Genomic DNA, 14,963 nt, shown 5'->3' on the forward strand with positions numbered 1-14,963 from the left:
TCTCGTTCATGATTGATCTTCTCTAATTTTGTGCTGGGCGACCTCTTTTTCATTGGCGATTCCACTCTATATTGCGTTCCACGGTCACCTTTCAGTACAGACTCTTATGAAGAACAGTGTTGCCAAGAGATATTAATATTTATATTAAATACATTTTAAAGTATTTTTATACCTTTACTTTTATATGTATACCGATTGGGAAATTTCTCATCGTTGGTATGGGCCTTTAATGAGAGCGACAAAGAGACATGCATATATTATACATTTAAAACGGACTACAAGATATACGCCGGCAAAGCGAGGTATAGTATTTTTACTACAAAAACGTTATTACGTAGGTCAAAATTTTTGACGTAAGAGAACTGTCAAAACATTAGAATGTGACTTTTCATTATTGCCATGTTTATAATAAACAGGCCAATAATGAAAAGTCACATTCTAATGTTTTGACAGTTCTCTTACGTCAAAAATTTTGACCTACGTAATAACGTTTTTGTAGTAAAAATACTATAGCTCCCACAACCCACTTCGTGTCGTAGGTAGGGCTTTCTCAGCACAGTGTTGCCAAAGTAGATTTAAAAAAGAAAATACCAAAGTAGAAACAATTATAATATTCAACTTTTTGTAATCGAATATAATAAACAAATTATTTAAAATAAAAAAACTTAAATAAAACAAATTTTGTTTTTATCCATTTTTAAAAAAATGTGAAAACGTTGAAATATAATTCAACCTTTTTCACCCACTTTTTTTTAAAATGGACGAAAACAATATTTTTTTACTTAAGTTTCTTTCTTTTAAATAATTTGTTTATTATATTCGTATTAGTTTACAAAAAGATAAAAAATTTTTCTACTTTGTTATTTTCTTTTGTAAATCTACTTTGGCAACGCTGTGCTGAGAAAGACATACCTACGAAACGAAGTGGTTTGTAGGCCCTACCTCGCTTTGCCGGCGTATATCTTCTAGCCCGTTTTAAATGTATAATAAATACATATCTCTTTGTCGCTCCCATTAAAGGCCCATACCAACGATGAGAAATTTCCCAATCGGTATATAAATTGACACTGTCACTTTTAGCATTAAGCCACATTATGTTTCTTGATGTTAAAATGGGAAATTTCAATTTTTTTGAATTTTGTTTGGTCAATATTAAATTCAAAAGAAAGCTGTACAAAAAAAAATTTGACATTGGCCCTTTTAGAACCAAGCCACAGAATTAATATTCAAATGATATATCTTTAATGTCGTATAAATATCTTTCATAGTACATATCTATGAATTATTTAAAAATAATAAAACCCACAAATTTTCAAATCAAGATGTTTTGGACTTCTGGAATATTCTATTTAGACGGACTTTAGGTTCGTCTGCTTAAAACCGGCAACACTGAGCTGCAAGGTTCCATAAGTTTTATATTGGGATATGCTGCCCACACTGCAAAGTGACTGCAGAATGCAGAATAGGGCAGTATTTGCAATACTGGAGCTATTTTGTCGAAGTGTATGACCAATCCAACCCCAATTTCTCGACTTTATTTAATTTTTTTACTCTCTTTTGTTTGGTCAGGTGTAGCAGATCTTTTTTTCTGTTGATTTTAGGCCAGAAAATACGAACAATATTCGTAGGCATTTATTAACAAAGACCTGCAATTTGTGAGGGTTTTTGTCACTTTCCAGGATTCACATCCGTAGAGTCGAATAGACATGACATGACATTTGACTGGAATACTCGGATCTTTGTCCTTGTAGTATATTCCCTAGACCTCTAAACAAGGTGAGCATGCTGAATGTTCGTTGAGCTTTTCGTATCCTTATACGAATATCGTCTTCTAGTTCCGCTTAAAATATTTTTTTCTCATTTTCTACAGTATTCTGAATGAATGAAAAGTAAAAATAGGATGCCAACTGGAACAATGACGTCATAACCATATATATAAGTAAAATGAATGTTTGTCTGTATGTACTTTATAGAATCGTAAACTATGCACTTGATCACGTGATGATCTTAAGAAAAGTTGTTGTACATGAACCCGGGAAGGTTTCCGGAGTGGGCACGAACAACCTATTTATTATATATTTATTATTTTATTTTTTGGCTTTCTGGTAATTCTTAGTTATTTAACTTTTAAACGTTATTGAGTTCTATAAGGCGGTACGAAGTTCGCCGGGTCAGCTAGTTAATTATTATATAAAAAAATATTGTTTGGAATGTTTATTATAAAATTTATATATAATAAAAAATTAAACCTAAAACTCTCTATGACTTGACTTCTTTTTAATAACATACATATAGTCAATTCCAGTGCCGTACACTTCCTTTAAAATGACGTCGAGTATGGCCAATATCTCGTTGCGGTTTTCGCTACTAATTCTCTCTATCTTGCTCGTCAAAGCATCCCTCTCTAACTTATGCTCGCTGATGAAACTTCCAAGTCTATCGACCAGCGAATTTAGGGATTTTTCGTGGAAGAGGAACTCCTTGGGCATCGACTCTACCAAGTTTTCGAGTAACTCCGCCACCAGTTCGTACGGTTCGTCTTTCTTCTGTAAAATTTCTTGCACTGAGTCTTCTAGAAGTTCTTTAGCGTATTGTATGATGCTTTCTTCACTCATCTAAAGCATACAAGAAACTATAAGTACAAGTAAGCAAAACACAGTTTGATTTAAGAAATAACTTTGGCAGATAAGCATTATTCAGTTTGCATGTCATGGTTCAAAGATGTAGGGATATAGAACAACCAGTATGTGTTCGAGAAGGCCTTTGACCAGGTAGCAAGGAAAAGAGGTGTAGAAAATTACGAAGGAAAAACGAAATATCTAATCTGCTATAGACATACACACATGCTCGTATCAACCCCAGCCCCGGGGGACATGTGTGTTCCAATGGAAAAGTGGGACCCACATGTCCGAAGATCAAACCGGTCACACCCCGTAATGGAGTGGTACCTATCTGACCCCCAAGCTATACCACCACCCCTCCCCATCGAAGAACATACCGAATGGGGAGGCGTTACTTTGGATGCCCTGGGTAATGGGACATCCTCTGTATTACTTCATGTGGTTAAGCCACCTGATATTAGGGGTAGCTAGAATAGCTTTTCTCCCTATTAATGACTTAGTTAATTTTTTACTTTACTTTGGACTTGTGTCCTAAAAAAATGTGTTCCGGACATCAAGGCACCGATCTAAATCGGTGTCTTGCTGTCCAGACCGTGTGTGCTCGGTCACTCAGCCGGCGAATTAGCAAACTAAATTTTGTTCTCCTCGACGGCTGAGCTCCCGAAAGGTGTGGCCATCAAGCCCACGTCTGTCGGTACGTGACCTCGATGCTCACATTTTGCGGCTATGGTCCATTTGACCTACCTGAAGGGTACTTAGTGCCTGAAGGGCGACATTTGTGTTTCGATATCCTGTGGCTATCTCAATTTTTCATTCTTAAGGGTTTCCTCTATATAAAGCTAACTGCTGTCTAGGCCGTCTATGTACCGTTCTTTGGTTTTTGTCGTAGTTAGTCAATTCTCTTAATAATCTGCTAGGATGGTTCCTGATATTGTTGAATATTTCGTGTGCTCTTTCGTCTATCATTCTCAGGACTTTCTTTTGTTGCATATATCTGCTATAGAAGAGAAGATAACAAGATAAGAGAAATCGAGATAGAAAACTACACTTTTGAAAGAGTTGAGCAATTTAAATACGTGGGAGAAGGTAATTGTGGATAAAAAAGAAGAAAAGTGAAGAAGTAACCAAGCGCATACTAACAGACAACAAAACATACTGGAGATACCATAGGCTAATAAAGAACATAAACTTATCCCGAAATACAAAATTGAAAATATACAGAGTTGCAATCAGACCAGTAGCTACATACGCAGCATCTGTGAGACAATGTGCCTCAGATAAATTTGAAGAAAGATTAACAATATTGGAAAGGAAAATTCTCAGAAGAATTACGGTCACAGTAAGAAACTAAAGTGAAGAAATGAGAAGAAGAATGAACTATGGAATAAGAGACATAATGTAGGGTTTAGGGAGAAGACATAGTTAGATTTATTAAGGCGTTAAGACTGACATGGCTGGGACACATAGAAAAAAGGAAAAACGACCAACCGACTAAGAAGGTCACCAGATAGAAGCCAGAAACTGAAAGACCAAGGGGAACACCTAGAGAGGGATGGGAGGACCAGGTCATCAGAGATATCAAAATCCTAAAAGTGAAAAACTGGAAGGACCTATGCACAGATCGAAATGAGTTGAAGAAAACTGTAACGAAATCCAAGACATACAACAAACTTTGACAATGCATAAGAAGAATGCGGAATGATTCACCGTAACAAGCGAATCAAAGAGCTCTAAGTAAGAGCGGAAAACATTCCATTAGAAATGAAAGGCCTTGTTGATGATGGTGATTAGAGATTCTAGAGATTTTAGGTGTTACTGATTAGGGATCCATGGGTATAACCTGATAGATCATTCGAAGGCTGCAATGTACCACAATAAAATTAAGTTAATAGATTCTAAACTTACATCCGGCTTTTGAATGGTGAATATCTTCTCGGCTGATGATTCTACAAGACTCTTTTGTTTTGGTGTCAGCTCGCATGGTATATTACTGACTATTTCGTTTATAATTTGTTGAACAGTCACACAGTTGAGTATATGGGTCAAGATCTTCGTCACTACCAATTCTGCATCTAGAGTTATCTTTGACTTCATTTTCATCGTTCCCAATATTTCGTGAATAAGGCTCGTTATGATATCCTCAGTTTCGGTTAAGTAGCTATAAAAAAAATGAGAAATTCAGATTTTATATATTTCCCGTAGCTTACCAAACGAAACCCAGTCCACATCTATTCTGCGCTGTATCTTGTGCCTTTGGTTGGTTATTCTTTCCAATTTGTATATCACGTCCAAGGTATTTATACATATATGCAGGCGCGGATCTAGAAATTCATAATAGGGGGGGGGGGGGCAGACTTACCTCAACAAATATTATATTTTCCAGATTTAGCCATACGACTCACACTTACTCTAAGGATAAAATACACTTTATAATCCCAGATACCTACAGTATCAAAAGGATCGATAGACAATTCACGACTATTAATCTCACTGGTCGTTCTTTACCATAAAGATTAACCTTTCTACCATCAATGGGTAGGTACGCATGGATTATCTAGTAAAATACAATTTTTTATATCTTTATTGTATCGAAAATTTGAAACGTGATAAGGTTTATATCCAGTGTAATGTATTTGCATTTTAAAATATCATTTTTGTTATTCTTTCAATTGAGAAAAATATTTCCGTTGTTTATGGTTCCACCGGTACCCAAACAAATGCGCCTGCAGATTATTTTTGACAGAAAGGTGTTTTATTAGATTTTATGGCTTCTTTCAATTCTTTGGAAGCGGTTATCGTGTAATTTAGTGTTGTACTGATGGCTTAAAGTTTTGAGTTAACAGAAAAAAAATAATAAATAATAAAAAAAATACTTTATAATAGACTAAATACAATAGGGGGGTCCATGGACCCGTTGACGTCCCCCTGTATCTGCGCCTGCATATATGTATTTCTGTTATATCGGCGTCGTCTATTCTGATCTTTTGCGCATGCACAAAATTTGTCAATATTTGAATTTTGCTTAAGTTTATTCAGAGACTTACTGCTACTGCTGGTACAGTTTGTGCCATTTCTTCGAGCATATGCTTTGCCTCGCAGATGTTATCCGTGATCAGAACGATGTCATCTGCGAATCTAAGGTGTGTCAATCTTTCGCCATCAGTATTAATGCCTCTATGATCAAAAAACCTAAACTAAGATAGCCTAAACTTTTCACAGCTGTCCTTGAATACGCAATGAAATCAGATACACTAAACATTGAATATCCTTCTATTGTTTGTCCGCTATAACTTTTCCCATGCGTCACGATTCATTTTCAAACAAATTAAGTCAAAACATAAAGTGAAACGTATGCCGATGTGTGTAGTATATAGTATACAGTAGGTATACAAAATGTATATACACATCAACGTTTGTTTCACTTTATGGTTTGACTTAATTTGTTTGAAAATGAATCGTGACGCATGTGAAAAGTTATAGCGGACGGACTATATCGTAGATGTGGAGACCTGATTTCAGTTGATTGTCTTGAAAAGTTTTAATGCGTTGTACAGAATAATTGTAAACCCTATAAGATACTTACAAACCTGGCATGTCTATTTCTTGTAATGTCCTTTCTTCTGGCTCTTCACGAGTAGACTCCAGATATTTTTCGATTTCGGGCCATTCTTTCATAGATTCGCTGATTAGTTCAACTTCTTCGGTTGATTTCGGTTCCACGTATCGTTCTTTTGGGGGCATACCTGCAAAAGCCAAATCCAAATATACAACTCAAATCACATTAACCTGAGAAAACAGTAATATGTTGCCCAAGTTACTCTAGATACAATTGTGGTCACTGAATAGATTACAATCTTACATATCTAATAGCCGATTTTTTTAATTGCCTCTTTTAAGAGCGTAGGCGCAAAATTTCATTCCAATGCTTCAAAGTGAATTTTTTTCGAATCATGAGAAAACTAATACCTAAGTATTTTTGAAAAATGTAAACGCAGAATGAAATATTACATAATTACCCAGGGTAGAAAATCCCTGAATACTTCTATAATGTTTATTGTAATAAGTTACAGGGGTGAAAAAGAAGAGAACATTGAGTGTGATTTTTAATTTCAAATATCTCATTCAAAAGAAACATTTTGTGTATTCTAAGAAACTTTCTATCCTTGGTAATGATTCATCTTTCATTCTGCGTTTAAATTTTTCAAATATATTTACATATAAGTTTTTCCGGGATTCGAAAAAAATTAAGTCTTTAGGTATTCACCACAAATAAGCCAGACGTCTCTAGGTGTATCTCAAATAATTTTTACGTATTTATGTACGGCTCCAATCACTCATACGTTGATTCTCTCCGTGCGTGACCATGGTGGGAATACACGAAACTATGCCAGAGTCCGTATCGGCGAAATATGACAATTTTGGCAAATAATGATGGAATAATAACTTTCTTCAATAGATATTTCGCTTACCTTATTATTGCCGTTTTGATTTTTATTACATTTATATTTCATACTGACTTTATTTCTTTTCTCGAACTGGTGGTATATTCCTACCGTCATATATTTCCATTTTGTGTTACAAACACACACAAAATTAATAGTTCAATAGACCCAGCTAATGTTAAAATCTGGTAGTAATAATTGACACTGCCTAATTGCTTTCGATGTACACTTAATTAATGTTAACACCGACAACTAAACTATAACGAAAAAGTGAAGTAAAAACCCTTAAAATTTATATTTTCTTCAGAGAACTTCCAAATATCTGCTTTTTAATTTGACGTTTGACACTCGAACTTATTGGTTGTATAACAAATTTTGTCAAAAATGGTAAATAAATATTACATAATAACATCAAATATGTCATATGTGTATCATGTTAACGTCAAATTTTGGTCGCCAAAAATGTCAGGTTACCACGCTAGGTGTCGCGACAGTCATGCACGGAGCGAATACATACCTACCACCTCACCTATGTGTTTATGTATTTCTCAAGTCAGTCATATGTCTCTAGGTACTTCCCAAACATTGCATATATAACTCTTGATTCAATAAAATTGTGTTTTGACTAGGAAAGTTTTGGGGTAGTTCTGATTTCTTCCATTATATATGGATTTTAGGCTGCTGAATCCGAATATGAGGTTTGCGGACAAAATTTCATGCCGGAACATTGAAAAAATCGCGAAAAAAGCAAAAAATTTCAGCTTTTTTCCGCTTTTTTACTCAAATATCGGAAACTATTAACTTTTAGTAAATGGTCTATTAATAGAAATTAAAGTACTTAAAATTATCTACAAACATCACTATTTACTTTTTTTTCAGACGAACTGTTCGGTCTAAAGTACAAGTTGAAAATTGCCAATTTTTAACGGTCTCGACAAAGCCCACTTTTTACATTCCAAAACTTTATTTTATATTAGAATGCTGTCATTTGATAAATTTCTCCTAGTTTTCTGTACAAATAATAAATGTTAGTTCATAGGTACGGTATGTCTCTTGTGACAGCTTCCATGTGTCTATTTCGTCCTAAGAGGCCGGGAATGTCTCTGCTTTTCCCTTAGAGCCACAGAAGATCAGGCAGAGATGGAGTCACAGTTTCAGTTGGTGTGAATATTTCCTTCAGATCTGTTGTCTTCATTTCTGATAAACCTTGAGGGTTTGTCCTTTTAAAATGAATTAGTTGAACAGCTCCCTGATTTACATAAACCTCAGGCGCGGGTTTCTTTTTATCCGAGGAATGGATTGCTTAGGAGCTACTGCATGTTTTGGTGCAATACAAGAAATGCCACATATGACGTGAAAAGTGTGGTATTCGTCGATTGTATGTACGTTAAAATCAGCGTTATCGTACACCTGCTGTGTAAAGCACGGCAGGTCAATTTTCTGCGGATCGCCTGCGAATGCTGACACTTTCAGGCGAACAGCTTCTTATAGGATGAACAAAACCCCAAAGAGGAAACGGCCAACCCTGCAAGGAATAGTGAGACCAACTATCTGGGACTTACTGCCGCTACAAGAATTTGAGCAAGCGCGTTGCTTATCTGGAAGTGTCAGCAATCGCAGGCGATCAGCAGAAAATTGACCAGCCGTGCTTTACACAAGAGGTATACGAAAATGCTGATTTTAACCCTTTCTATGCCAGGCCTTGATTTACATGTTGGTCTCTCAATCCCAAAGGTTTTTTTATGCTTAGAGTCCCATTGCCTTATATATACGTCGCATATAAATAGACAAATAAATGACCAAAACATGTTTTTATGTTTTTTAACCAACTTAAACGTTTTCTTTTCAAAAGTACTCATCAGGGAGCATCACTTGAAAAAATGTAACTAACTTAAAAAAAAAATAATGTAATGTAAATTAACATTAAAAGTTTTGTTTTGTGTGGTACTCCTCAAAACATGACACTACGCAAAGGCCGACTCCGCATCTTGCACACATGTATCTCGATTCGCTTCTTTTTTTCTGATCTTTTCTGTGGCTACAAACGCTTCATCTTCTAGCAGCTACCTATAAGCGTTGCCACCAGTGCTACAATTTAGCATATATCTAAAATATGTGAACAAATATATACGGCAATGGGTCCGCATGACCTGTCTTAGGTGCCAACATTTTGAGGCTTTGGGAACAATAATGTAACATTTTCGGACATATTTCTACGGCATTGGGACACCAATGAGTCTAAAATATTATAAGCAACGCATATTTTCGGCTTTGGTAAATTGAGACCATAACACCTTGAACGTATATATACGGTGGCTGGGAATACAGACCCCCTTTTTCAAAAGCATATATATGCAGCGTTGGGACAGAAAGGGTTAACGTACATACAATCGACGGATACCACACTTTTTACGTCATGGGTGGCATTTCTTGTATTGCACCAAAATATGCAATAGCTCCTAACCAATCCATTCCTCGGCTAAAAACTAAACCCGCACCTGAGGTTTATGGAAGTCAGAGAGCTGTTCAACTAATATATTTTGAAAGGACAAAACCTCAAGGTTTATCAGAAATCAAGATCCGAAGGGAATGCTCACACCAACTGAAACTGTGACTCCATCTGTGCCTGATCTTCTGTGGCTCTAAGGGAAAAGCAGAGACATTCTCGGTAATTTAGGATGGAATGGATTCATGGAAGCTGTGAGAAGAGACATACCATATTCATATTATGAACTAACATTTATTATTTGTACAGAAAACTAGGAGAAATTTATCAAATGACAGCATTCTAATAAAAACTTTAGTTTTTGGAAAAATGGCAATTAGAAAATTGGCAATTTTCAACTTGCATTTTAGACCGAACGGTTCGTCTGAAAAAAAAAGTAAATAGTGATATTTGTAGATAATTTTAAGTACATTAATTTATGTTAACAGACCATTTACTAAAAGTTAATAGTTTTCGAGATTTGAGAAAAAAAGTGGAAAAAAAGTTGAAATTTTTCGATTTTCTCGCGATTTTTTCAATGTTCCGGCAAGAAATTTTGTCCGCAAACCTCATATTCGGATTCAGCAGCCCAAAATTCATATATAATGAAAGAAATCAGAACTACCCCAAAACTTTCCCACTAGGGAGCTCGTAGAGTACAAATTGACTGAATCATCTATGTACTTTGTAAATCTCTCACACGTATCTAAATATATACGAAATCAATCACACATAATCATCTAGCCTAAAACGTCCATTGCTGGACATAGATCTCTCGCATGTTTTTACACTTAGTCCAATTTCGCGCCATCTGAATTATGCCGGTGCGTTTAATTCAGTGCCAGGCAAATTAAGTATACAATAAAAGAAAAACATACCTTTAGTTTTCAGCATCTTAATCTCAGCTTTTAAATTAAAAATAGTCTTATTTTGATCTTCCACAATCGATTCTAGTTTCTTTATATCTTTGTCACACTGGGCAGATGCTTTGACATTGCTTTCCAGTTTATCTCTTCGCTTAGACTGCGAAGCAATCGCCTTAACCAAATCCTTCTTCTCTCTGTTCATTATCTGGAGTAGTTCCAATCGGTTGGTGTTGCCTTGAATGGTTCGTATAAGGTCTTCCTGACAATCTTGAATCCTCCTCTGAAAAATTGTATTGATGTTAACATAAATTTTAATTATTTGGCATGTTTTTCAATTATTCGCTGCGATTCTTTTCTCGGTGATAAAAAAGATGATTCCACAAGATACATATTCCAAAAAAGAATAACAGAAAAAAGCAGAAATCAGAAAGAAAGGGAGTCGAAGAGAGCTGGCAAAAATTAAGTCGAATATTTTAGCCTCGGCCAAGGAAGCTCTTGGTGAAAGAAACATTAATAATAATAAATATCTCCCGAAGTGAAGAATTCAATGGTTTTGTACAGAAGTGAAGGAAAAATTCAAAGAAAAGAAAAAAGCTTATCTTAAATACATGCCAAAAGGCATACGATAATTACAAGACAAAAAAAAAATAAAACACATTCACTTGTAATAAGAATAAAAATGATGACTGGTTACGATTTTAGAAGGAAGATGATTTTTATGGTCTGCAAAAGGAAATATGGCGCTTTATAAGAGGTTAAAGAACGGAGGTAAAGGAACTAATAGAACCAAAACACATAGAAAAGGATATATAATAAAGGATAGCTCTATGTAGAGGAAGAATAAATGACGCTAGAAGTGGAAACACCAGAAATTACGACAAATGAAGAAGTTAACATAAGTACACATGAAGTTCAAAAAATACTTCAAAAGGTGAAGAACAGAAAAACTGCAGATAAAGACGGAATATCAAATGATTTACTGAAATATTGTGGAGCAGCAATGACAGAACAATTAACAATATTAATTAACAAAATTATAAAACACAAAAAAATACCGGAAGAATGGAGAACGAGTGAACTAATTCTACTATTCAAAAAAGAGATAAAACCATCCAGAAAACTACAGAGGTATCAACTTGTTAAATGCTACACCTAAAACTTACAACTAAAATTTTACAAGAACTAATAAATCAGAAGGAAGACATGAATACAACTACAAACAGACAAAAGTAAAAAGGAATACCACGACTGCCGAAAAGAAACAAGAAAAATGATACGCACAAAGAAAAGAAACTATGAACAACAAAAATATGAAGCTATGGAGAGAGATCGACCCAAACCAGGCTTCAGAGAATTATATAAAGCAATTTCCACTGAGAAAAGAGCACAAAGAACCAATTCTATCCATACACTGAGAGACAATCAAGTTCATATGATAATCGACGATAAAGAACTAACAGAAGAATGGAAAGGGTATTTCAGGGACCTTCTAAACATCATACAGGAAGAACAGCACAAAGAAGAGGTCTATATCACAGCGGACATGCCTGTCGAAAATCCCTCTTTTGAAGAAACCCAAAAGGCCTTAAATAAGCTGAAAAATCAAAAAGCGCCGGGTACGGACGAGATACCAGCAGAACTTCTGAAATATGGTGGAGATGCACTAAATCGCCAAATCCACCACTTAATAACACAAATATGGTTAGAAGAAAGAATACCAGCAAGATGGAAGGAAAACATCACAGTGTCCATCCACAAAAAAGGGGAATTGCGAAAAAACAAAATGCCCGAATTATAGAGGAATTTCACTCCTAAACACGGCATATAAAATCCTCTCAAACATCATTCTTATTAGTAGACTAACCCCCTATGCTGAAAATGTCCTAGGAGAATATCAAGCCGGTTTTAGGGCTAACAGATCCACAACAGATCAACTATTCACGCTAAGACGTGTACAGATGCAATATTCGTCATAAAGAAAAATTACTGAGAAATCACTAGAGTACAATAGACCAGCATTTCTGTTTGACTTAAAAGATGCATTTGACAGAGTAAGACTCAAACATGTAATCCATCTTCTCTGTAATAGAGAAGTTCCTCTAGGTATCATAAAAACTATTGAAAACATCTACCAAAACAACAAAATGAAAGTCAGAATAGATGGATAACTTACAGAACCTATAGACATAGGCAGAGGTATAAGACAGGGAGATTCATTGACCCCTATGCTCTTCAATTTAACCATGGATGACGTCATCAAAAACGTCAACAAAGGAAGAGAATACAGAAGGGGAAACAAAAAAGTAAAAATATTCTGTTACGCAGACGACACAATATTGGTAGGCTGCAAAGAGTAGTCAACAGATTTACAATACAGCAAAAGAATTCAACGAAAATTTCATCTCAGAAAACTAAAACAATAGCAATCAGTAAAGAACCAATCAGATGTAAAATAGAAATTGATGACATCAGTATTGAACAAGTAATGAACATAAAATACCTTGGAATTACACTGTCCAGCCACGGAGACTTGAACAACGAAGTGATAAATCAAGTACAAAAACTGTATAATTACATGTGCGGGCTTCTAATTTAGTTCACTAATTGCAAATCGTAAACAATATTTTTGGGCAATTGCATATTAATTTGATGACTAAATAAAAACCTTTGTTTGATAGTCGCGTGGGCCTGACTCCAATACAATTGCCACCGAGAAAAGGATAGATTTTAGAATCATTCCTTCGAGTCAAGAAGTGGCTTTAAAACATTCTTTCGATTCAATTTAAACAAGCAACATGTAGCATCATTTTGATTATCAGTTCAACCATCAAACGAATAGGTCAATAAAGCAACGTCATTAAGTAGACATTTAAGGTCTCCCGACTCCCGGGTGAAGAGTGAAGTTAGAGAAATAAAGTATCATCTTTAATTTGGTGTTTCACTAAGGGCAATAGATTCTAGAGCTGAGCCGGGGAGTATACATGGTCCTTCGAGCAGGATACGACCAATAATGACATATTATGCGTCAGAAACAAGACCCGATACAGCCACAACATAAACAACACTGAAAACAGCAAAGATGAGAGTACTTAGAAGATTTACAGGAAATACGCTGAGAGATCGAAAGAGGAGTGAAGACATTAGAAGAAAATGTAACGTATGGTGAATAAACGAATGGATACTAAATAGAAACAAAGAATGGAATAACCACATAACCAGAATAGGGCAGACTTGTGTGGTCAGATTACCAAGAGATAAATTACCAATAGCTAGAAGAAGTATCGATGGACCGCGCAAAAGATGGAGAACCTTCCATATAGGTACGAATTCGACAACGAACAAGCAAAATTGCTTATAAAGAGGAAGAAGAAAAAAGTAAATCGGCTTATAGTAATAGAGGTTTTAGTAATAGCCCGATCAGGGAAAACAAAATTTTACGAAAACCTCCAAAAAAATAAAGGAAGGATGAAAATTTGGGAATCGGTAGTTGAAATTGTTTATTATTATATAAGAAAAAGTTTACAATTCTACATCCCCTCCATTTTACAAAAATTGGGAAATACGGGGTGAAAAATATTTTCTCGGGAGTGAAAAATATACGTTCAAAATAAGTCCGGAATTGGATAAAATGACTAATTCTAAGCAACTTTTGTTCTATAGAGTTTTTTCACTAAGTCAATACTTTTCGAGTTATTTACGAGTGAATATATTCATTTTTAACAAAAAAACACATGGTTTTGGACGGTTTTTCGCAGATACCTCAAAAAGTAAGTATTCTAGCGAAAAAAATATTCTTAGTAAAACTATAGGTTATAAAAAATTAAAATGGTGTACGCTTGAGGTCTGCAGACCCAGCAGAAGCAGAGTTGTAGCTAATGAAAAGTAGGTTCTTCTTCGTCAAATTCCAAATAGAATATTTCAATGTGAAAGAACCAAAAAACAGAGCACTTTTCGGGGAAAATTCATTACAACTTTTTTAAAGGTTTATTTTTGTTTTTTAAAAAAACTTCTAATATTAAAAATAAGTGAGTTACGCTCAAAATATTTGGTACAAAAATCGTGAAAATCACCCCCTAATTAGTTTCCCAAAATAAAATTAATCATTACCGCTTCACAAGTTACTTTACTTATGTATTTTTTATAATATCTAAAGTTTCATTCATTCAAATTGCTCATTTTTGAAAAGAATTGGGTTTAGAATAAAACATTTTTTTTTTAATTTTGAAAATAAATGGAATTTTTCATGAAATTAACTTAAAAATTATAAGTAATATCAAAAATCTTAAAGAGTAATAAAATGTACGTTTTGCTTTTCTGAATATTTGTGTTTTTTGTTTTCTTATTAGACCAAAATTGGTTATGCTATGGCTGTTCAAAATTTGCCTAAACTCGTGATTAGTTACTCGTTCAAGCAATTTTAACTACAGCTTTCTCAAAAATAAGCACTTTGAACCGATGAAACTTACAGATCATATAAAAAATACATAATCAAAGTAACTTGTGAAGTGGTAATGATAAAATTTATTTGTGATGCTAATTAGGGGGTGAT

The 14,963-nt window shown here is 34.8% G+C and overlaps 1 protein-coding gene across 1 annotated transcript in view; it reads right to left on the minus strand.

The window, feature by feature from the left end:
• Window positions 1–2,207: 2,207 nt before the first annotated feature.
• LOC114340030 (cilia- and flagella-associated protein 44) overlaps window positions 2,208–14,963 on the minus strand; it is a 120,940-nt gene continuing 108,184 nt past the window's right edge. Inside the window, exons 27-30 of the mRNA XM_050659667.1 lie at window positions 10,427–10,694; window positions 6,205–6,364; window positions 4,527–4,779; window positions 2,208–2,615 (exon numbers count right to left, since the gene is read on the minus strand). Of these exons, the coding sequence (XP_050515624.1) occupies window positions 2,250–2,615; window positions 4,527–4,779; window positions 6,205–6,364; window positions 10,427–10,694 (1,047 nt within the window). The 3' untranslated portion in view covers window positions 2,208–2,249. The remainder of the gene's footprint in view (window positions 2,616–4,526; window positions 4,780–6,204; window positions 6,365–10,426; window positions 10,695–14,963) is intronic.

Source organism: Diabrotica virgifera, chromosome 8 (assembly GCF_917563875.1).
Source record: "Diabrotica virgifera virgifera chromosome 8, PGI_DIABVI_V3a".
NCBI lineage: Eukaryota > Metazoa > Arthropoda > Insecta > Coleoptera > Chrysomelidae > Diabrotica > Diabrotica virgifera.